The sequence below is a fragment of the Rutidosis leptorrhynchoides genome, chromosome 6, assembly GCF_046630445.1.
Source record: "Rutidosis leptorrhynchoides isolate AG116_Rl617_1_P2 chromosome 6, CSIRO_AGI_Rlap_v1, whole genome shotgun sequence".
NCBI classification, from domain to species: Eukaryota; Viridiplantae; Streptophyta; class Magnoliopsida; order Asterales; family Asteraceae; genus Rutidosis; species Rutidosis leptorrhynchoides.
Window position 1 is genome coordinate 76568589 of NC_092338.1, and position 24564 is coordinate 76593152.

The 24564-nt window shown below is 35.1% G+C and overlaps 1 protein-coding gene and 1 pseudogene across 1 annotated transcript; one reads left to right on the forward strand and one right to left on the reverse strand.

The window, feature by feature from the left end:
• Window positions 1–645: 645 nt before the first annotated feature.
• LOC139852760 (uncharacterized protein At5g48480-like) lies at window positions 646–2198 on the reverse strand. The gene is made up of 2 exons (XM_071842089.1): window positions 1808–2198; window positions 646–1056 (listed from the first exon to the last, which is right to left on the reverse strand). Exons 1-2 carry the CDS (start codon window positions 2092–2094, stop codon window positions 831–833), a joined length of 513 nt encoding a protein of 170 aa, XP_071698190.1. The 5' UTR covers window positions 2095–2198; the 3' UTR covers window positions 646–830.
• A 5359-nt stretch (window positions 2199–7557) lies between these two features.
• The window catches only part of LOC139853780 (fimbrin-2-like), a 160244-nt pseudogene continuing 143237 nt past the window's right edge, over window positions 7558–24564 (forward strand).

Genomic DNA, 24564 nt, shown 5'->3' on the forward strand with positions numbered 1-24564 from the left:
TTAAAAATAAGTGGATGGATGGGGTAGTAGAAATAACTACTATATTATTCTCGGAGAGTGATATGTACACAATCTGTTTTTTTTATTTACATAACCAACATGTTTTACAGTGTTATACAGTACAACACTGTAAAGCATATTAGTTGTGTACATTAAAAAAAAAGTTGTGATCACCCATTATTTTCATATGAAAAGGAGAGAACAACTGTTAGGAGAATCCCTTGATAACCTTCCCAATCCATACACCAGGGGACCACAGACCTTTTACGGGTTTCATTCGAAAAACCGAATACCATTATTGTCTTTCAACCATATTCTCACCACGTGTCAATCATCTAAATCTCTTCTACACTACTCATTTTGATATTCCACATATCTTGCTACTTCCAAGAATCTTAATCCACTTTTCCATTTAATTACTATTCCTACACCACTAATTTTTAACCATACACTACAGCTAAAAACTGGCGGGTACGAATCACTCCCTTTTAATTACTCAATCAAATTACAGAATGAAAATGTGCATATATATATATATATATATATATAATTTTACTTATCGAACCCTTAAGAGTAGTATTATGGTTTTAAACATATCAGTATGTTGTAGCGACTAAAGTTATGAATCAACACAAAACAAAAACATGATAAAATAACCATAATCCATCCATCATTAGATTATCTCGAAATACTAATTAAAACCACCACCACCACAAACGATAATCTATCCATCATGTACTGCAACTAAAGTCTTTGTTCATTGATTAAAAGAAAAGCATACTAAAAAAGATTAAACAGCAAATTAGATTCGTTGCTAATCCGACGGTTCTCTAAGCTTCCACGGTAGCAGATTTTTTAGCAGTAGTAGGAGTGCAGATAGACCAAACGATTCCATAGGGGTCCTTCACCTTAACCACGCGCCCACCACCACACGCACCTTCACACTCGCTTATTTCGCCCTCGGCAGTCGCACCAGCCTTTACTGCTTTGTCCATGGCAGCTTCAATGTCTTCAGTCTCCAAGCAAAAGACCAGTCCAGTACTCACTGTTTTCACACTATACGGAAAAAAAAAAATAATTAAATTAAGTTCAAATATTAAAAAATATCTCCGGTGTAAAATTGATCTATCTTTCTTACACAAAATAAAGAATAGAGATTAGAAAAGGAACACTAGAAAACGACAGATACAATAGTAAACATAAATAAATAAATATTAAAAAATAAATAACGCAAAATATACAAATATACAATATAATACTTCCACAAAATTACTATTACTACACGTAATTATTTAATTATTTAATGAAATAATACAAAAAGAAAATAAAGAATATTATCCATACAGAGCTCGAAAACTAAATATGTCAGTGACCATAAAAATGATATCCGACGAAAAAATTAAGAAATATACACATTGACTGAACGTAAAACTTAAAAACTACAATCGCAATCATGAATGAAACATAGATCTGCTAATATGTATTTGTATATCTAATTATAAATTTATATGTATAAACAGAGTAAAATTAACAGATACTGATCTAATAATGCCTAAAACGTTTAAAACTCAACACGAAAAAGCAAATTACTATCAGCTGAAACAACAAAATTAAAATACAAAATAATTTTTCTCGATAATGAGTGAAAAGCGTACATGCAACAACAGATCAGCGTAAAACGATGCTATTACACAAATTAAAAGCAAACATGCATAGATAAGCTTAATTATACACAGATCTTAAAAATAAACAACAATTAAACCGAAAACAACGCTAAATAATCATTAAAATTATGAGAAACACTCACAGAGCTGTAGAGTCATCAGAGAGATCAGAAATGAGAATACTCGAAGAACCGAGTTTGATTTCAGCAGAAAGAAGCAATGGCAGCTCTTGATCGGCTTTCCTCTTCGGATGATTAACGCGATTCACCTCTTCAGCACCAAACGCCGCTTTGTAAAACTCAACGGCATCGCTCGCTTTGAACGACTCAACAAACACCTGCGGTTTCACGGCCGTAAACGTCACCGTCTTCTCGACCGGCGCACCGTTGTTATCTCCGGTCGCCGCTCCGTTAGTTGCTTCGGTCGCCATTTCTGATCACGAAATTGGTGGTTGTGAATTACCAAACCCTAAGAGAGAGAAAATAAAAGTAGTTGTAGGAGGAGGTTATGTGGAAAACGGGTAGTGGAGAGTGCGTTTTTATAGAAGCGAGGAAGCGGAACCGTTTATGCTAATTTTTCGGGAAATAAAAAACAAAAAGTAAAAATATATATTTTGGTTTTGAATTGGACTTTGGTACTAACCCTAATTTTTCGACATTATTTTCGATCGTACCATACACGAGTGGAGGATGTTGAAGGGTAAAATGGGTATAATGGAATTAAACTTTATATAAGGGGCATGGTGTTGTGGTTAATTACTAGATTTGCCATTGGTATTGATTGTTAGGTTGATGAAATGCGTGCGACGTGGATTATCGTAATGGGGCCACATATAGAGTGACCTGCCTAAATTGGTTTCACACCAAAAACTTTTGTTTTACGTGATATTTTTAAGTATTTTTTAATGAATTTTTTTTATTATTATACTAGATACCAGATACTAGATTTAAGAGCTCGTGCGTTGCATGGTAGCTCTATAAAATAGTATTTGAAATCGTTATTATTGATACCGATTATATCATATGTATGATACATTTACAAATTGCGAAACCCTACATTACTAATAGTATCTGTATGGAAACCAAATTTATTGTAAATTTAAGTTTCGTAAACGCTATGAATGAATATACTTTCAATGCAACAATGAATTGTTTATAGTCTTTGTTTCCTAGTTTCCCTTCTCTACTATTGCATTCAACCTTTTGCTTGAGTTTTCGTTTAGCGTGTATTCCAATATTGTGACCCTGAAAAAAGGAGTGGAAATGACTGTAAGTGTTTCAAGAATTTTTACCTGCTGAAAGTCTCAACAATTGATAGTCATTAATATGAGCATAGAGTATTTTCCTTTATAACAAGAACAACAAAAAAAAATGCACTATAGTCTGAGAAACAATAAATGTTTTGTTGAGTTATGAGAAAAATTTGTTCAATAGTATACATAAGATTATACCATCTAAAACATGAGAAATTCTAAATAGCACATGACATTCACTATATTACCAAATAACATGAGAGATGCCACTTAATGTTCGGTTTAATAGATTGTTTCGGCTCGAGGGTGATCCACAAGTTTCGGTTCATACTCGTTTGGGTTGGGATGGGAATTCATGTATTGGGTTTTGGGATTGGGTACGTCAAACTCACGGTAGAAGGGGTGCGGAATTTGAAGAATTGGTACAACTTATTCATGGCTTCACGTTTAATAATGAGAATGATGACCGTTGGTGTTAGACTCTTTGCTATAGTGGTAAATTCTCAACAAAGGTTCTCTCGGATTTGGTTCGTTCAAAGATTATTAGTTCAAGTGTTGCGGGTATCAAAACATTGCGTAATAATTTGGTTCCTAAGAAAGTCGGGGTATTCATTTGGAGGGCATTGAATGGTAGGCTCTCCGTATTGTCGGAACTTGACAAGAGGGGAATCGACCTTCATTCCGTCTGGTGCCCCATTTGCGATAAAGATATAGAAACGGTTCAACATGCTCTATTCCAATGTCAAAAAAGCGTGGAGATTTGGGAAAAAATATTCAAATGATTTGACATAACTCGTGGGTCTTTGGGATTTAATACTGCATTTCGGGGATTTTTTTCGTTTCAAACATCAGGTATTGGCTCTAAGGTTTGGCAAGCGGTAGAGTGGACATGCGACTATCTTATATGGAAAAACCTTAACAAGATGGTATTTAAAAAATTGTGTTGGAATCCTCCGGTTGCGTTAAATGAAATTCAAGTAAAGAGTTTCGAATGGATTGCGACAAAATGTAAAGCTTTATGAATCGATTGGCATGCATGGCTATTGGATCCAAAAAGTCTAATAGTGTAATTTATTGTGTTGTACTATGGTGTAATGAAGTCTAATAGTGTAATTTATTGTGTTGTATTATGGTGTAATGTGTATATTGTAAGATACTTCCTTAGTAACCACATATACCTTACCCCAAATTGTATTGTACTCTTACGATTATTTATAATACACTTATTCTCTAGTTTGTATTTTTTTTTTCCCATTTTGACACTTGTTTTTATTTCTCTAGTTGTAGTGATTAATGCTTATGATATTTTTGATCTAGTTGTTGTTTATGCTATGATGTTAGCTTATATTTGTTTGTGTTCATTTGATTGTGAAACTTGATGATTAGATTTGCCCTAATTTTATGTATTGATGTTCAAATGGGTCAATATTGTTGAGTTTGGTTGAAGACCCATTGCTATGATTGTTTTAAGCCACATTTTAATTACATTGATTGTTAAACCATCTTAGTGATTCGATTGGTGATTTAATTAATGCTTCAACACCATTTGGTGATCTAGAAAATTAGGAATTTGGTTCAAGTGATTGGGTCATTGACTTAATTGGTGGTCTAAATAGCTTTTAGTCAACATAGTGGTGATTAGCCTTTTTAAATATATGTCCAGGTTAAGAGTTTGATGTGGGTATGATTTAAGATCAAGTCTCTATGATTTTATCCAACATAGTTTGATATTTGAAATGAGTCTACGTTAGTTCACGAATTTCATTTGATTGAGGTTTTATGGAAGTTGAGGAATGAAAATGAAACTATATGTTTGAATATTGTGATTTAACAATTGAAAAATGGGTAATTCATGTCAAAAGGTGGATCAATCAAGTGAATACTTTTTTCTCTTATTTGTTAATCTCTCTTAGTTTAATATTAGTTGAATCAACACTTTCTCAAAACCCTGATCAACTTAGGACAATTATTAGTATTTTGAGATTCATGTAAACTTCTCCCTGTAGAACGAACCTTGCTTCAATACTTGGTAGTTGCTATAATGATCGGGTCATTGTTGCCCGGACATTTGTGTTGATTAGTTAAGTTATTTGATCATTGTTTTTATATTATTATAAGTTGAACACAAAACGTCACCATCAGTACTATCTAACACACATGGCATCACATAACAAGAAGTTATCACGTAGTCATAACTATCTTTTTTTTTTTAAGGCAAGCCCCCCAAAGTGTAGCAGGTGAGGATTAAACATGGGTCCCTTTGAAACTTTCCAAGCATCTTACCACCAAACCACCCCTTGGGGTTCGTAGCCATAACTATCTAACTAACAATAAATAGAATGTTAGTCTTTACAACATAGACAAACATAGAATAACATGCTAATCAATACTATCATTCTCCAGATAGTCCCACTCACTAATTACCAGCAACAGAAGGATCTCAGAGGTCTAATTTTTTTGAGCCTTCTCTTTGTCTTTATCACCTGAGTAAAGATAACACAAGTCAGTAACTTTATTCTGATAATAGTGATAATACAACTGAATCATTAACAACAAGGTAAACATCTAATGATCCATTACAAAGCCACATTTTCATTCAACGGAATGGTTTAACACGTCCCCACGTATGACATACATATTACAACATAATACTAAAATCACAGTCATAACAATTAAGGCATTCACAATAAAATTCGACACACGGGCATCATAACGACTAGGCAACAATACATAGTAAAAATTTCACTTCCAAAGACCATCGGTCGACTATCAAAGACAGTCGGACGATCGTCACCACACCATCGGTCGACCGTCTAAAATATTAACCAATGGTTGAAGGACTCACACCATCGGTCGATGGTCTAGTCCATCGGCCTATCACTAGTCACCATCAGTCGATGATCAACGACCATCGGTCGAGGGTAGTTCATCAGCAGCAACAGCTGCAAAAGTGACGGGTTACACATCAAAATCACCAATTCTTGATTTAGAGCTCATTTTTTGACCTCAAACTGACCACATATATTTCACATAACATTTAGAAACACAAACCCACAAGATTTTGACACAAACAACACCAAATCAAGCCATTTTTTTTTACCCAAATTACACTTTTAACAGACTTACACAAAAACTCAATTTTATCAAAGATTAAAGCATGAAACAGTATGATTCTTACCTCAAAAGATTCAATAAATCACAAGGAACAAGATGATATAAACAATTTAAGCTCAAGAACAAGAATCAAAAAGCTAGGGTTTGGTAGTTGGTGGGCGTAAAGAATGAGAGTGTTTAGAGTGAGAAAAGAAGGATCCAGAATTGAAAAGAGAAGGCAGTAGTTTAGTCACATAAGTGGGTTAAATCCCATACCCCACAACACACAGATATTTATCAGCTATCTGATGTCTTTTGTACGTTATTAGGCAACCCTAACGGAGTCCAATTTAAATAAACAAACATGTTCTATGACCCTTGTCACAAACTGGTCCTAACCACATAACCCAATAATAATAAACATTATACTAAAATAAAAGCACTTATAAAGCCACGTAAGCACGCTAAAGGTAAAGAAATAATCTTACAGCTAGGCCCGGTCTGAGGGTGTTACAGAAAGTAAATCTGAAATTTAATTGAAATAACTAACTTTTCACACATCTCTTAAACATAGTTAGGAGCATCAATCCCAACAATGAGAGTAATAGGGTACTTATAGGAACAATACAACTCTCTCATTAGCGTTTAAGTCCTAACACAACTCTATACAATTTAAAAACGATTATTTGACTCTTAACAAAGAGTCTTAATACATGTGGTTGAAGACATTAATAAAATTGTAAGTTTTGATTATCTATAACCGGAGCAAATTCTCGATCTTTCAAGGTTAGCCCATATGTCTTTTCTTTGGTTGAAGATTTGAAATCTTTTACATTTCTCAAACTTATAACTTTAAAGTTGATGAGTTAATTTGATATCTCTACATGTTAAAGGCTCTCTGATAAACCATTGTTGGGAAATAATCGAGTAACTGTTTAAAAAAAGAGGAATTTTTAAAATGAGTAACTGTTAAAACAAAGACTATTTGTGTGAGTGAATTTATCGCTCTTGATAATGCTTCAAATTTCTTGAGAAACCATTATTGGAAAATAACTGAGTAACTATATAAAACAAAGAAGAATTTCCTAAATGTTGATGAATGACATATTTTGATAACGAAAAACACAAACTAAACTAAAGGACTTTCTTTAAAACCCGAAGATAAGAAATGTACTAATATTAAATGGACTTAAACTGAGTATTGGATTAAAATGGACTTAAAGTGAGTATTGAATTACTTCAGGGACCAATATGCAACTAATTCATACATACAAAACCCTGATGCCGTGTCGAATTAAAAAGAGGAGCGGTTAAACAGCAGGGACAAAATCGTCATAATTTGAATTGAATTGAATTCACAAATTCACAAATGAAATAAAAAAGCTTTTAATTTTAAAATCTTGCAGCTCGTTTCCGTCCCCATTGTTTGGCCTCTGCTTCCACTGATATATTGAGGGTTTCATTCATCACTTTCTAGAGAGAGGAATCACACCCAAATCACTTCTAGAGAGAGAAACTCAATTGAAACATAATTCGGTTCAACAAATTATGGCAGCAGCAGGGAGTTATTTTGGTGTTTTTGTAGCAGATCAATGGCTACAGAATCAGTTTACACAAGTTAAGCTTTGTAGCTTAAAATCTCATGTAAGTGATTAATCAAATACACTTTTGTTAATCGGTGTTGATTACGTATTTAAGATGTTTGAAGTCATTTATTTTGGCTTGATGATCAGTTTTTGAAGATGCGGAGGGATAATGGAAGTCTCACACTCGGCAATTTGCCGTCGAAAATGTCAAAACTGAAAAACATAGGAGATAATCTGAATGAAGAAGAACGAGCTGCCTTTTTACATGATTCGTATCAGAATTTAGGCGATGAAGTTGATTTCGAACTATTTCTTCTGGTGAATAGATATATAAACCTATGCAAGGGATGCTGGTCAACAACAAAAGTCAACCAGGTGTCAAGACAAAAGAAGTCAAAGCTGAGTTTCATTAGTTCAGGGACTTCAATGTAATTATGTTTTAGTTCAGGGATTCATTTTGTAAATATGTAACAGATTTCTGTTACTCGGGTAGTTAACCCGTTAGGGTTTATATTTAACATAGAGATTTGAGCATTTACATTCGGTTGATCAAATGGAGAAATTGAATCTTCAAGTATGTGTGTATGTGTATTGTTAAACTTCTTATGGTATCAGAGCGTGTTGTTTAACAATAACTTCTTTCAATTTATTGATTTTGTGTTCGCGTTCTTTGAATCTTCTTCTGTGATTTCTTCAAATTGAAATCACCAGATTCATCTTCAAACAAATTCTTCACTTGTTTTTGTGTTTCCGCTGCTGTGTTAAGTCATGGATCCGCAAGTATTTCAGAGTCCGTTGTTTCTTCATCCATATGATGGTCCAGGTTCCCTACCAATTCATGAAAAGCTGATTGGTGCTCAGAATTATCATCCATGGAGGCGATCTGTTGAAATTGCTTTGTCTACCAAGCGGAAGCTTGGATTTGTAACAGGTACTATCACTAGACCTATTGATAATGATACTCGTGCAGATCAGTGGGATACTTGTAATAATATGGTAATCAGTTAGATTATGAACTCTGTTTGTGATTCAATTGTTAAGTCTATCATGTTTGTTGGCACATCTATTGAAATTTGGAAGCAATTGGAGAGGAAATTTGCTTTGAGTAATGGATCTAGAAAGTATAAGGTTCATAAAGAAACTTATTCTAGTGAACAACAAGGTGTTCCTATAAGTGAGTATTACACTAAGATGAAATGTCTGTGGGAAAGAATTGATTCAATGAATGATCTTCCTAGGATTGCTGAAAATACTCCTGAGATTGTGAACTTTCTTAATGTTGTTAACCGTCAAAAGGAAGAACAACACTTGTTCCAATTTTTGAATGGTCTAGATGATAATTTCAGTGCCTTGAGGAGTCAACTTTTGTTGATGAGTCTTAGTGTTGAAGTAGCTTGCTCTATGCTTCAACAGGAAGAGTCTCAAAGGGAAATGTTTACTAATGTTGACTCTACTGCTTTGTATAGTAAAGTCAATACTAAAGATAAGTGTTCTATCTGTGGATTCAAATGGCATCCACCTGAGAAATGCTGGGAGAAAGTTGGTTACCCTGTGTGGCATTAGAAGAGTAGACAAGCTTCAAAACAAACTGCTCAATCAAAGACTAAACTGGTGTTAAAAAGACTGTTGCTACTGTGCAGGGAAACAATGTGATCTTTACTTCAGAGCAGTTTGAGCAACTCTTGAAAATTTTACCACAGTTAACAAAAGAGATGCAAGGTACCATGGTAGAATCTGATGATGAGATTAATCATCATTTTTGCAGCAGGTATGCTTACTAAGTCATCTTCTGTTACAAAGTGGATATTAGATACTGGAGCTACATATCATATGACTCCTAACAATAGTCTATTATCTGAATCTAAATCCTTGCTATTGAAACCTCATATTAAATTGCCAAATGGTAATGTCTCGGTTATTTCTCATATAGGACAAGTTAAACTGGATAATCAAATGAGTTTGAAGGATGTGTTGGTAGTACCTTCATTCAAGTTTAGCCTTTTGTCTGTGTCCAAATTAACAAGAGATAATCCTTGTGTTGTGATCTTCTATTCACAATTCTGTTTGATTCAGGACTTGGTAAGCAAGAAGGTGATAGGATTGGGTGAGAGAAAAGAAGACTTGTATTATCTGGTGAATGTTCCTCTTCATCAGGTGGATAAAAGGCTGGTTATGTTGATTTCTAATTCTGTACATAATTCTTGTTTGTTTTCAATAAAAGAAGGTCATAGTGCAAACTCTATTAAGCTTGTAATGTCTTATAGTCTTTGGCATCGTAGACTAGGGCATGTATATGATACAAAGCTTAGATGCATACCTTCTGTTGCTTCTACTTTGGTTAATCAAAATGAAGCTGTGTGTGTTTCTTGTCTATTGGCTAAATTCACCAAGTTGCCTTTCAAGTTAAGTGATTCACACTGTAAAAGTGTTTTTCAAATGGTGCATATTGATATATGGGGTCCATACAAAGTACCTACACAAGGAAAATACAGGTATTTCCTAACCATTGTAGATGATTGTAGTAGAGCTACATAGATCTATCTGTTAGTAATTAAGAGTGATTGTTATGATATATTTAAAGCCTTTATGAAATTTGTCAAGACTCAATTTAACAAGAAAATAAAGATTGTCAGATCTGACAATGCTTTAGAGTTTATCAAAGGTAAACTAGGAGTATATTTGACAAGGAAGGGAGTCATACAACAAACTTCTTGCCCAGATAGACCACATCAAAATGGTAGGATTGAAAGGAAGCATAGGCATATTCTTGAAATTGCTAGGGCTTTAAGGTTTCAATCCAGTTTACCATTGCAATTTTGGGGTGGTTGTGTTATGACTGTAGTATACATAATCAACATACTACCATCTTATGTGTTACACAAGAAAACTCCATATGAGGTATTGTTTGATAAACCTCCTACTTATGATCATCTAAAGGTGTTTGGTTGTTTAGCTTTGGCATATAACCCTAGTAGGGTTGTAGATAAATTTAGTGAAAGAGGGGTAACATGTGTGTTCTTGGGATATCATGCAGATCAAAAAGGATAAAAGTTGTTCAATTTGCTAACTAAAAGCACTTTTGTGTCAAGAGATGTAGTGTTTCATGAGCATATATTTCCTTTTGCAAAGTCAACAGAAAGTCAACTATTGAAACCTATACCTGCAGATACTGTTATTTTGCCTTCTCAGGTCTACTATGATGACTGTGTAATTACTTCAAGTAACACAGATACAGAAAACAATGTTGTTTCTACTGATAACACTGCAAGTACATCTAATACTGGTCAACTGAAGTTAGAATTGGTCAACCTGAAGTTAGAAGGTCAACAAGACAGTCTGCTCCACCTGTATGGCACAAAGACTATGTAATCTCTCAAAATCATGATGTTCTTAATCATCAACCTGTTGCCAATCAAGTTTCTAGTCCATGTCTTGAGGAAAAGTTCAAAAATTATGTAAGTGCCTTGATGGCTTGTTCTGATCCTAGTTGTTTTAAAGAAGCTGTCACAAATTCAGAATGGTGTAGTGCAATGGATATTGAGTTGCTTGCACTTGAAACTAATGACACTTGGGAGGTTACAGAATTGCCAGCTGGAAAAAGGCAATCAGTTGTCATTGGATTTATAAAACAAAACTCAAGGCAGATGGAACAGTTGATAGAAAAAAGGCAAGATTGATAGTAGATGGTAATAGACAAAGAGAAGGAATAGATTACACTGAAACTTTTGCTCCTGTCACTAAAATGGTCACCGTAAGATCATTGCTTGCAGTTTCAGCTATGTACAACTGGGATATCTCACAAATGGATGTCTCAAATGCATTTCTTCATGGAGATTTATTGGAAGAAGTGTATATGAAGATGCCACTAGGGTATACAGGTAAGGGGGAGTTGGTGCAGAATATTCCTCCAAACAATTCAAAGGTTTGTAATCTAAAGAAGTCACTTTATGGGCTTAAACAAGCCCCAAGGCAATGGTTTGCCAAACTGTCATCTGCTTTATTATCTTTTGGATATCAACAATCTAAAGCAGATTACTATTTGTTTACAAAGAAAGACAAAGATCAATTCACTGCCATATTGATCTATGTGGACGATTTGTTGATAACAGGAAGTAGTACTGCTCATATTAACAACCTTAAAGATCAGTTAAAGTCTCAGTTTCATATGCAGGACCTTGGAAGTGTTAGCTATTTCTAGGGTCTAGAAGTCTCTAGATCAGCTCAAGGTGTGTTTGTTTTTCAGCAAAAGTATACAATGGATTTGTTAAAGGAAAATGGTGTTTTAAATTGTAGACCATACAAGCTACCTTTAGATCCTAATATAAAATTACAAGCTGATTTGGGTACACATTTGAAGGATCCAGAGTTATATAGGAAGTTAATTAGAAAGCTCATATATTTAACTATCACAAGACCTGACATATGTTACAGTGTTCATCTCTTAAGTCAATTCATGCAATCACCAACTTCTGTACATCATCAGGCTGCTACACATCTTCTAAGATACTTATTGTTAGCTCCTGCACAGGGTATTTTGTTGGCAAACAAATCTGCAGTTGAATTGAAGGCTTATTGTGATTCAGATTGGGCTAGTTGTTCAATGACTAGAAGATCAACAACAGGTTACTGCATACTGTTAGGTGATACTACAGTGTCTTGGAAATTAAAGAAACAGAGTGTTGTTTCTAGATCATCTGCAGAGGCAGAGTACGGGGCAATGGTCTTAACCTGCTGTGAAGTTACTTGGTTAGTTAGTCTTTTGAAGGATCTTGGTTTAAAAGATTTGGGTCTAGTTGATATGTACTGTGATAACCAAGCAGCAATTCACATAGCTGCCAATCCTGTTTTCCATGCTAGAACAAAGCATATTGAGGTGGATTGTCATTTCATTAGAGATCAAGTCAAAAATGGGGTAATTAAACCACAATATGTTCATACAAAATCTCAATTAGCTGATGTCTTTACTAAAATTGTTATTGTGGATCAACACAACAAACTTCTAAGCAAGTTGGGAGTTAAAGATCACTCACAACTTGAGGGGAGTATGCAAGGGATACTGGTCAACAACAAAAGTCAACCAGGTGTCAAGACAAAAGAAGTTAAAGCCGAGTTTCATTAGTTCAGGGACTTAAATGTAATTATGTTTTAGTTCAGGGATTCATTTTGTAAATATGTAACAGATTCTTGTTACTCTGGTAGTTAACCCGTTAGGGTTTGTATTTAACATAGAGATTTAGGCATGTACGTTCGGTTCGGTTGATCAAATGGAGAAATTGAATCTTCAAGTGTGTGTGTGTGTGTGTATTGTTAAACTTCTTAAAACCTTACACACACACACATTTTATATATGATGATGATATATTATATAATTATTTCGGGTGATAGATATGCTTATTTAGATACGGAGTATATTTTTGAAGTTATGAGGTTGCTCCCAACGGTGGTGTCTACCTCGCCCAGACAGCTACCCAGGTGGGCGCCGTTGGCAGCACAACGCCCACGACTCCGCCCAGGATGCTGCCCAGCACCCCGTCTCCCTCTTCGTGCATTCTTGTCATATTTCAGGATGTGAGGACTGAGTTTTTTTTGCTTTTTTTCTTTCAAATTTATATATTTTTTATTTATTTGAAGTAAATCTGAAGGCTTGTGTGTTTACAATTTTTTTTGGCTTAGGTTGAAGATGCAGATCTATCTATGGAGGAGATTGTGGGATTTAAGATGAAGATAGAGTCATAAAGAGTGATATTTTTAATTGTGGGTCTCACAATTTTGTGGCTAAAATTGTTTTGCAGTAGATGGGTTTTAATTTAAACTTTTAATTTAATTTTAATTTTTTATTTATTTGTTTAATTAGATTTTTATTTTATTGTATCTAATCAAATTAATTTTTAAGTTTTTTAATTAAATGTAATTTGATAATAAATAATTCTTTTAATATTATTAATAATAAAAGTATTTTTAATTTAGTTAAAATAATTAAATGTAGGTCCCAATTATTGTGTGGAAGGAGTGTCATGGTTGAAAGTGTTTAGTCATGAGTTTAGTCTTGGAAAAGAAGCGCTGATGTTGTTAGGAATATTAGTGAGCCCCAACAAGAACTTGATAACCCGAAGTTATCAAACCCACGAACAATAAACAAATAATTCAAGTGAACAATAAATTGCAAGAACTTAAATAGACACAAGAATATAACGTGGTTATATCCAATATTGCTATTGGTTTAATCCACGGTCAACCAAAGAGTATTCTTATTATTGAAATTTTGTGGTTCAATTTACAGGTTACATATGGGAGTATTTATAGGAGAAAACAATAGTTTAGGGAGCAAGCTAGTATATTCTAAAACTACAAAATCAATTGTATACGAGTCCTAATATACTTCCCTAAAACAATTCGTGCAATATAGTTTCCTAATTGCAAATTGTATACGAGAATGATTCTAACTCTCACATTTGGTGACATTAATGTCACCATTGGTGACATTCATATTTCCAAAACACAGATTTATGCTCGATCCAATTTGTCACGTTGTGACATATAGTTTCACGTATGAACATGCCATCTATTTTTGTTTCACCAACCTACATGAAAGTTCCATTTAAATGTTTTGTTTAATCATACTTCAACTCCAACAATCTCCCACTTGAGGGAGTATTTAAACAAACCCATCTTTAACCTGACTTCATCACCATCAATATCATCCCACAATAACAACTTGACCCGCTAATTATACCTCCTTTTGATACCGCCGGATTTGCACCCGAATCACGCCTCACTTCATTCGATAACCTTCGAACAAGTGAAGTCTTTCGACATCAAAAAATACCGCTGAGCTATAATACGATCTTTATGTTACTAGGTTGGGAAACAAGAACAACTCTTTGGCTATGGCACCTACCTCCTTAGTTTAGGAGATAACGGGTTGTTTGAGTCTGACCCGACCCAATCAACTCGATCGCCCAAGCGATCCACCCGTACAAAACTCCATCCACGCGATTTATCTTTCCAACAAAGAATAAACCCGCTGGTAGAACAAACATGTTGATAACACCATCAAGGCAGCCGTGTGAGAACACAATCACACCCTTGATCTTCCACATAACTGCCTTAGCTTTCACCATTGGAACACCAACCACATACGTGCGCACGTCTTTTGACAAACCCGATTTTCCATCCCGAGCCAACTCCAACTGTACAGATGTATCTTTAACAGTAACTCTCATGAAAACCTCTTGTTCATCTTCCTCTGCCGATCGCAACAAAGTTGCCATTGGAGAAGATCTATCCGAAGTGACGAAAGCTCTAGTGTACCCAATTCGACCCGAATTTCCACTATCTTCAACTTCCTTTGAGCTCCCACTCAAACAAGACCTCTCAAAAATACCGGAAAGCATTAGCACGCTAGGACTTTTAACACCCACAAAATCACCTAGCCATTCCTCCTTAGGAACATCAACCATATACGTGGTTCCCCTTTTAAACTCGCGAGCCACTACATAATCTCCCTTAAACACTACCCACTTTTGATCTCCAAATAGAACATGACAATTATCGTCATCCAATTGCCCAACCGAGATCAACCGACTCTTGAGCTTTGGAACGAACCGCACATCCCTCAAGATCCAAGCATAATTCAAGTGTCTAACCACGAGATTACCAATACCCGCGATGTCAAGTGTACTCCCATTCGCAACTCGAACCTTACCGGAGTATTATTTAAAGTTCACCATCTCGTTCATGTATGGGGTAACATGATACGAGGCACCCGAATCTAAAACCCAAGATTCGTCAAGAACCTCTTTTTGGCACATCAACGCATCCTCGATCACCATAGTCGATACGCTCCCACCCGACTTAAGATTCGGGCACTTTGACTTATAGTGACTAACTTGTTGACAATTCCAACACACCACATTCTTGCTCCTTGATGGACTTCTTGACCTAGCTCTTCCCCGACTAACACTTAGAACCGAACCCGAACTCCCATTCGAATCTTTCCTACGAATACCTTCGCTAAGAATCAAATCCCGGATTCCTCCAAAAGTTAACTTAGTAGTTTCGGATGAACCACTAACCGCCGTAACCGTACCGGCCCAACTATCGGGTAATGAAGATAGCAAAAACAACGCTTGTAGCTCATCATCGAATTTAATATCAACCGGGTCAAAATTAAATTAAATTCGTTCACATGATCCGCTGCCGAAGAACTCTCCTTCATCCAAACATTCACCAATTGCCTTATCAAGAAAACCTTGTTCAAAGCGGATGGCTTTTCATACATGTTAGATAAAGCCGCAAGCAATCCCGCCGTTGTGGTTTCACCCACGATGTTGTAAGCAACGTTCTTGGCCAGAGAAAGTCGAACAACTCCTAGGGCTTGCCTATCCAACAACTCCCACTCGCCTTAATCCATTCCTTCCGGCTTAACACCGGTTAACGGTTGGTAAAGCTTCTTTTGATAGAGTAGATCTTCAATTTGCATCTTCCAAAAGCTAAAATTGGTTCCATCAAACCGATCTATCTTCACATCACTTTTATCTACCATTGTTCCCGAAAATACTCGTAACCTGGCTCTGATACCACTTGTTAGGAATATTAGTGAGCCTCAACAAGAACTTGATAACCCGAAGTTATCAAACCCACGAACAATAAACAAATAATTCAAGTGAACAATAAATTGCAAGAACGTAAATAGACACAAGAATATAACGTGGTTATATCCAATATTGCTATTGGTTTAATCCACGGCCAACCAAAGAGTATTCTTATTATTGAAATTTTGTGGTTCAATTTACAGGTTACATATGGGAGTATTTATAGGAGAAAACAATAGTTTAGGGAGCAAGCTAGTATATTCTAGAACTACAAAATCAATTGTATACGAGTCCTAATATACTTCCCTAAAACAATTCGTGCAATATAGTTTCCTAATTGCAAATTGTATACGAGAATGATTCTAACTCTCACATTTGGTGACATTAATGTCACCATTGGTGACATTCATATTTCTAAAACACAGATTTATGCTCGATCCAATTTGTCACGTTGTGACATATAGTTTCACGTATGAACATGCCATCTATTTTTTTGTTTCACCAACCTACATGAAAGTTCCATTTAAATGTTTTGTTTAATCATACTTCAACTCCAACAGATGTGGCGCTGATGTGACATCCATGACTAAGGATGGAGAAGTTCCTCCATTGGAAGCACTCTGATTAACTCATTAAATTAAAGTAGATGTACAGTCTCTTACTAATTAATTATTAAACCTCGAAAGCATGAGGTAGCCTCATGGAACATCCGCGGCCTCGGGAATATAGATAAAGGTCGAATGGCGTGTTCAATGGACAACCCCTTTCAAGTCTATTTTTCAGCAATTCAAGAAACGATGGTTAAAAAAGTCACACATCCAATTTTAAGCTCCATTCGGCAACAGTTTGTTTTCCAAGAAGTGCAACCAGCTGTAGTGTCTTGGGTCCTTCTCATTATGGGACTTTTTTGTTGCTAACACTGTACAAAGCTTGCAAAGACATTGACTTCAAAGACATCAAGTTTTGGGTATTGATTCGGCTAGATACAATTCGGGCATTTGGGTTTGCAAAAAACATTTTTATCTTTGACGGGAAGTGCACTTTTGGACTTCTTTCGTTCGGAACAGCAAGTTTATGGTTTTCTTTTGAGCGTCTTCATTTAGTGTATGTTACGGTCAACATCTTTATGTTTGGGATTTCAATCCTTTTATCTTAATTCATTCGCTTTAGTTTTGTTGGTAGGATCAATTGTATGTTTTCAACTGTGTGGCCTTCAATGTTTGTATTATGATCGTGAGCCTTCATTATTTTGATGAATGGTTTGTCAATTTTATTTAAGGTAATATATATTTATTTTCGCCTAAAAAAAGTAATACATCTAACAATTAAACAACTGTTATGTCTTCTCTCGTGAATTAATGAACTTTACAGTTCAATAGAATAGAACTAGTGGTTTCAAATTTGCTTTTAATTTTATTTTGGCCCCCAAAGATTTTAGGGAATTAAAGTGAAACATATCTTATCCTATGTTTCTTTTTCAGTCTTCATTTGATCAGATTTAGAATGAGATGAACCATGTTGACAACAAATTCAACCTTTATCATATTGTACAAGGTAAAAACAGTATATTAGTTTAAACGGTTTGACAGTAAGTATATCTTCATATGATGGCAGGTTTACTTGAATCTCCAAGCTTATGCAACCTCAAGGATAGGAAATGGTGCTAAAAACTCATCGGCATTTCTTAAATCTCCTACATCTACGTTACTTCACACAATTAGTGAATCCGAGAAAGCTTCGTATGTTGGACACATAAATAACTTTCTGAAGAAATTCCTTCCTGTAGACCCTTCGACTAATGATTTGTTTGAGATTGCAATAGATGGAGTTCTTATTTGGTGATGTTCAATGAATGATCTGTTTGAGAAGACATTTGATAGGCTTATGATATTAATTTTGCTAAGTGAAAATGTTTTTGTTAATTGTAAGCTTATAAATGTGGCTGTCCCCGGGACAATTGATGAAAGAGCCATTAATACAAAAACGGTCCTTAATCCATGGGAGAGAAATGAAAATCATACCTTGTGCAGTTGTGCCTCAATTCTGCCAAGGCAATTGGGTGCACTGTGGTTTTTTTTTTTTTTTTTTTTTTTTTTTTTTTTTTTTTTTTTTTTTTTTGCGAAAAAACAAGAATTAAATAAAAGTAAAGGGGCCTTCAACCAAAAAGATGTTGAACCCCTGTGAAGATACATACAAATGTCAAGAGCAAAACATAGCTCTCACATGAAAAAGGACAATGGAAATATTACATAGACCTATCCAAAATGATGTATTAAAACAACTTTTCACTTGTGATCAAATGAATAAAAACATGTGCACTTCTGATGCCTTTAACAATTCATTTCGTATCAACATAATTGTGTTGGGTTAGTCCACCCACACTTCGATTATGTATAAGCCCGCGATGTGCAATTATTGTTTGCGAATTTTTGAAACCGCATGAAAGAACCGATAGCTTTTGTCCCCAAATTTCAACCAATTCGTACGTGTCTAGTTTTCTCTTGGTTCCACTTGAGTATTAAACCTCTGCCTGTAGTTTTCTCTTGGTTCCGCGATAGTTAGATCACGATTTTGTAATGTCACCTTCAAAACTTTAAAGTCTAACCGCAACTTGAGAAGCTCCAATTCTTGTTTCACCACATTACGACCATTCCAACTTTTTAGATCAACTTTCAAATCCCTACAATTTTTGAAATAAAGTGGACCGTCCATCCAACGCGTGTGTGTGATTCCCATTTTCACGGAAGCAAAATGATTCCGTAAAATGAGATTATTCGACTCGAGTTTGGGAGTGTACACATTTATTAACGAAACTAACAAAACTTCCTTTTGATCCGGTAAGAACTCGAGCAATGTGGCCAAAATGTTTTAACATTGCCAATGTTCAATGAATTAGAAAGTGTCATCTCTACAACGAGAACAGCCCGCCCGATCATTTGAACCTACTTGCACCCCTTATTGTATACACTTTCTGTAGAAAATATGTATACGAAACTGAAACAATTATACATATTATCATAAACATAATAATCAGATAGACAATATGTATAATAAATAATCATAATAAGAACGGAAAAAGATAGAACGATCTAACCGATTTGACGATCTAACCAAATAGAAGGGTTGAACCGGGCTTGTGTTTGACACAATTCCCTTAAACAGATTCGACGTCTGTTCCCAGGGTACACCGGCTCGAAGCAGCGTACTGCCGGACTTGAACACATGCCTGAAAGATAACCGGAATGGGGAGACCTTGTTGCAGCTGAGAGGGAAAAAACTAATTATGTTTGTGCTCTCTTGTTTTTGGTGTATTTTCAACAAAGCCTAAAGGCTTTATTTACAGTGGAGAGTAAGGCCTTAAGTTTGTTCCCACAACCAATGTGGGACAACTTCCACTTTACTTATCCTTCAAGATAACTTTGTACCAAACTAGCAACTTTGAGACTCGATATCTCATTCACCTTTAATCCTTATTAGACACACTTTAGTTCGTTTAAAGCCCTCGTTAGAGGCTACAAAACTCACTAACTAGTCATTAATATATATCACTCTATCATATATTAAATTGTGTCCAAATATTGGTGAAAACACACTTTTCAACATAATTTTTCCAACAATCCCCCACGTGAATGGAGATCGATCTCAGAAACAACAATATTCCGATTAAGTTTCAGCTGTTGAATCTTGCATACGATAAGTAGGTGTTACCCTTTGAACTTTCGCTTGTGAAAACGCACTTAGTCTACTGGCTCTGAGTAGACGGCGATATCTTTGATCTCGTCTACCGTTTGTGTAGGCGACAATACGCTTCACACAAGACTCTCCCTAACAACGTCAAGTCCTCATAGTTATGTTCGTTATGGTCATGAACATTAGCCTGGTTCTGCGAGAGCTTATCAAGTATTGTGCCCTAACAATACCCTTCGAAGCGACCCCACTTCTCTCTCACATAGGTGATTCACCACCGCATGGCTACTGATTAATCACGCATGATTATTTCAGTTGAATCATTAAAAGCCATTGGCTTATCCTCTTACATGTCACTTTTAGGAATGGACTAGGAAGTATACTCTTAATTAGTAAACTCCCTTTAAAAGGTGTAGGGGTTGCTTGTTTAGTAATTAACTCCCCCACAGTGACCGTCGCCCGTTCATACAAGTAGGTTGTCCTATTGAACTTAGATCTTGGGATCTCCAGTCAACTGAGTTAGGTTTTCCTTCATATAAACTTAGCCTTTCATGGGCTTCAGTCCCATTCCCACGCACGACTTATACACTAACTCTCTGCTTAAGCCTTTTGTCAGCGGATCCGCAATATTATCCTTTGACTTCACGTAGTCAATAATGATAATTTCTGTAGAGATTAGTTGTCGTACTATATATGTCTACGTCTCATATTTTTATTCTTACCATTACAAATTGTAATATGAGCTCTACCAATCATCGATTGGCTATTACAATGTATACATATGGCCGACACCAGCTTAGGCCATCTTGGTATATCCTCAACGAATTGACGTAGCCATTTTGGTTCTTCACCAGCTTTATCTAAAGCGATGAATTATGATTCCATCGTGGGTCTAGCAATAATCATTTGTTTAAACGATTTCCACGAAACAGCAGCACTTCCAAGTGTGAATACATATCCACTTGTCGCTCTGGAATCATACAACTCCAATGAGATATACTTAGATTACTCTTGTATCTACTCAGCTTGCTTACAACATATGTTAAGTCGAATCGAGTACAACTCATTAGATACATTAGAACACATTAGCATGTATCATGTTCTTGCTATCAAAATGCAAGACACCCCACATTTTCAAGCTACTGTGTTCATTTTACACAACCAACTAGGGTTACCGCTTATCCTTATAAAGCTTCCCCCACATGTCTTGCAACTTGATATCATAATCATATATATCTAATATGATTCTAATCAATGAAGCGTTCAAATGCCCACACATAAGATTTACATCTTTTGTGATTCATATTTAAATACATTTGAGCAATTCTTAGTTATTTAGAAAAATTAACAAGGTTCTCGCACTCAAATGATATTTCCACATCTGAATTCCGATTAGGTAATTCAAATCTCAAGATAATAATATAATAAAGATTGTCATCTTTATATTTATAATTATCTTCAAAATCATATTCCACATAAAATGGAATAATAAACATCATCAATGATGATTACAAATCTGGTTTCACAATATACTAAATGCTTCTATTACTGAATGAAAGTGATTTTGTCCTTACATAAATTCAACACAGTGAATATTAGCTGTTAATTGATCTCTGCAGATGATCATCACTAACAAGTCCAAGTCTAGTACTCCATAAACAAAGCATTAGAATAAAAGACTCATCATTCATATTCTTCATAGCTTTTCTCACAAGAAATGTCATATCATATCTCTTGTATCATGACAAAATCGACGTCATATACTTAAACATACCGCCTTAAATATGCCATTTAAGAGGGTTTAAGATATCATGTATATCTTTTCATACATTCAGTATTAGTTCCTCTATAAGCATATAATTTGTATGCCATTTATCAAGGAAGTTCCTTTAATTCTCTATAAATAGAATTTTCCATAGAAATCCCTCGTGTCCATATCAAATAATCATTTTATTATCACAAAATAAATATTTGATGGCATCTCTTCATTGAGATCCTTTCGAGGAAGTTCTTCATATCTACTAGTTCCTCTTGAACTAGCTCATTAGGTTTCTTATCTTGAACACCTTCATTGTCTATCATAGACGAATTTCCACGTTCATTTTAAAGGTATGTAAATACAATTTCAAAGAATGAAACGTTTCTCTATTCCATTTTCAGGCCCTTGTCTATATCCGGAATATTGGATTCATACACAAGGAAGCGATAACTGTGTACAACATATCCGATAACTATGCAGTCAACAGTCTTTGATCATTTCTTTTGTGCCTTAGGTAATGGAAAATCTACCTTTGCTAGGCACCCCCACACTTTGAGGTATTCGAAAGAATGACTTCCCCCACACTTTGGCGATCACCATTTCTTTCAAGGTTCTATTCTTTCATTCAATAGTCTCATTCGATTGGGGTGAGTAAGGTGTTGTGAATTATTCATGTCTAATGCCATTTTGTGAACAAAATTCAGCAAAAGGTGCCACATATTCACTACCTTTATCACTAAAAACAACCTTGATTTTCCGTTCAAGTTGATTCTCAACTTCGTTTTTATAAGAAATCAACTTATCAATTGCTTCATCTTTACTTTTCAACAAGTAAAAATAACAATACTTCGTGATATCACCGATAAACGTAATGAAGTACTTGTTACCATTCCTTGTTGGAATGGATTTCAAATCACACACATCGGTGTGGACTATATCAAGGGTTTCGGTTATTCATTCAACCGAAGATGATCTCGTTAATTTGACTTTAACACAAGTCTCACATTTATAGCGCATAACCCTTTTAAACATACATTCACTCTCGGTCAACATGACCTTTTGAACATACATTCCATTTTTTTAAACGCCAAACTTGTTCAACAACCATCCGAACACCAGATTCCTTACGAATCTCAGGAACATACAACACATTATTCAATGTGAGTTCCTATCCAGAGGTCAATTTCCAGGATCATCACTCTGAAATATAAACTAAAATTTTCTGTTTTAGCAAAAATGAAATTTCCGTCAACAAATACCACGTGAACTAAACTAATTTGGGTTTTCAACCCAAATAAAAGTTTCATTTTACCGTGTACGAAATAGGTTAAACCAAAAAAAAAAAAAAAAAAAAAAAGTTTCCACCCAAACAATTAAACCAAACCAGGTTTTAACCCAAACGGTTAAACCAAACAAGGTTTCAACCCAATAGATTAAATCAAACAAGGTTTCAACCCTAACAGGTGAAACGAACACGGTTTAATCCAATTGGGTTAACCAAATGAGTTAAATAACCAAACAGGTTAAATAACTTAGCGAGTCAGAAACAGCCCGCGAGCAGTCCTGAACCGGTCTGGAAAGCAGTCCAGAAAGTTGTCCGAAAACAATCCGGAAACAATTTGAAAACTATTCGTCAACACGTTATAGAACAAGACGAACATGTCATTCGAGACATAGTTTCGGCACAAGGAATCCGAAAGATTCCGATCATGAACCGCGCTCACAGTTTGAGCATCCCCTTTAGCAAGCTGGGGAGCAATTTTAGTCAAGAACCTCGCAAGGTTCAGTCAAGAACCTCGCAAGGTTCAGTCAAGAATCTCGCAAGATTCAGTCAAGAACCTCACAAGGTTCAACGTGTCTTTTACTGCCAACGTTTAAAGTTCACACAAGTGAACTTTTCAGGTCTTTCAACCTGAGTACAAACCGCGTCATGTTCCCCTTCAACAAGTTTGGGAGCGGTTTCAGACATGAACCTCGCAAGGTTCAGTCAAGAACCTCGCAAGGTTCAGCGTGGTCAGATAAAAGAACATCTTTACTGCCAACGTTTAAAGTTCACGGAGTGAATTCGAGTTTCTCAACATGAGAAAGAACCGCATTTGGCAACGGTGGTACTGTCGCAACAATGATATGATCGAGTGAGTGCTCGGGAGCGATATTCTACTCGAAAATTAATCACAACAATTATTAATAACAATTCCGAACTTATAAATAATAATTAATAGTCACATTTATTAATTAAATAAAGTTCCTTCGTACCCAAAACTAACATAAATTATATATATGTAGCATATATCAATGACATTTATATAGATGTATATAAACAACTATAATCGCCAATTCTTATTTATATGGATATATTTTCAAATATAGACTCTAGATATCTATAATCATAATAGATACAGAGTATAATAATAATAGCTATATATCTCAATATAAATATATCCACATAATCACAATGCGCATAATATTAATATTCGTATAATTAAATACTAACCATAATATCAATTGTGCATAGCACACCAAAACCAGTTACATCACAAATAGTTAACAATTCAGTTTATTTCAAAACAGGGACTATTTTAAGAATTTATGTATTCCATCTTCATATAAGCATAAGCATATTAAATAAATCATATATTTTTTATGGGCATGCTCATAAAGTTCAACTTAATTAAGGCAATAATATACATTAAACTTTCACGCACAATATGTGCCTTTAAAATCGGCATAAACTTTTACATATACAAGCGTCATGATAATCATAATTTCAGCCAATTATTCAACTCATAAGATGATGATTACATATTATCGGAATAATTTAGCACACATAGATTATCATGTACCCCGTAAAACATCAATAATAAATAATGGCAATCCATTAAACCGAAGTATATAAGGCGCAAATTGAATTTTATGACATTAATATATA

Excerpts from the sequence above, each read along its gene's own strand:
- LOC139852760 (XM_071842089.1), bottom strand. The coding sequence starts at position 2,094 with ATGGCGACCGAAGCAACTAACGGAGCGGCGACCGGAGATAACAACGGT. Across the intron at positions 1,057-1,807 it reads TCTGATGACTCTACAGCTCT|TGTGAAAACAGTGAGTACTG; the intron begins GTGAGTGTTTCT and ends TTTTCCGTATAG.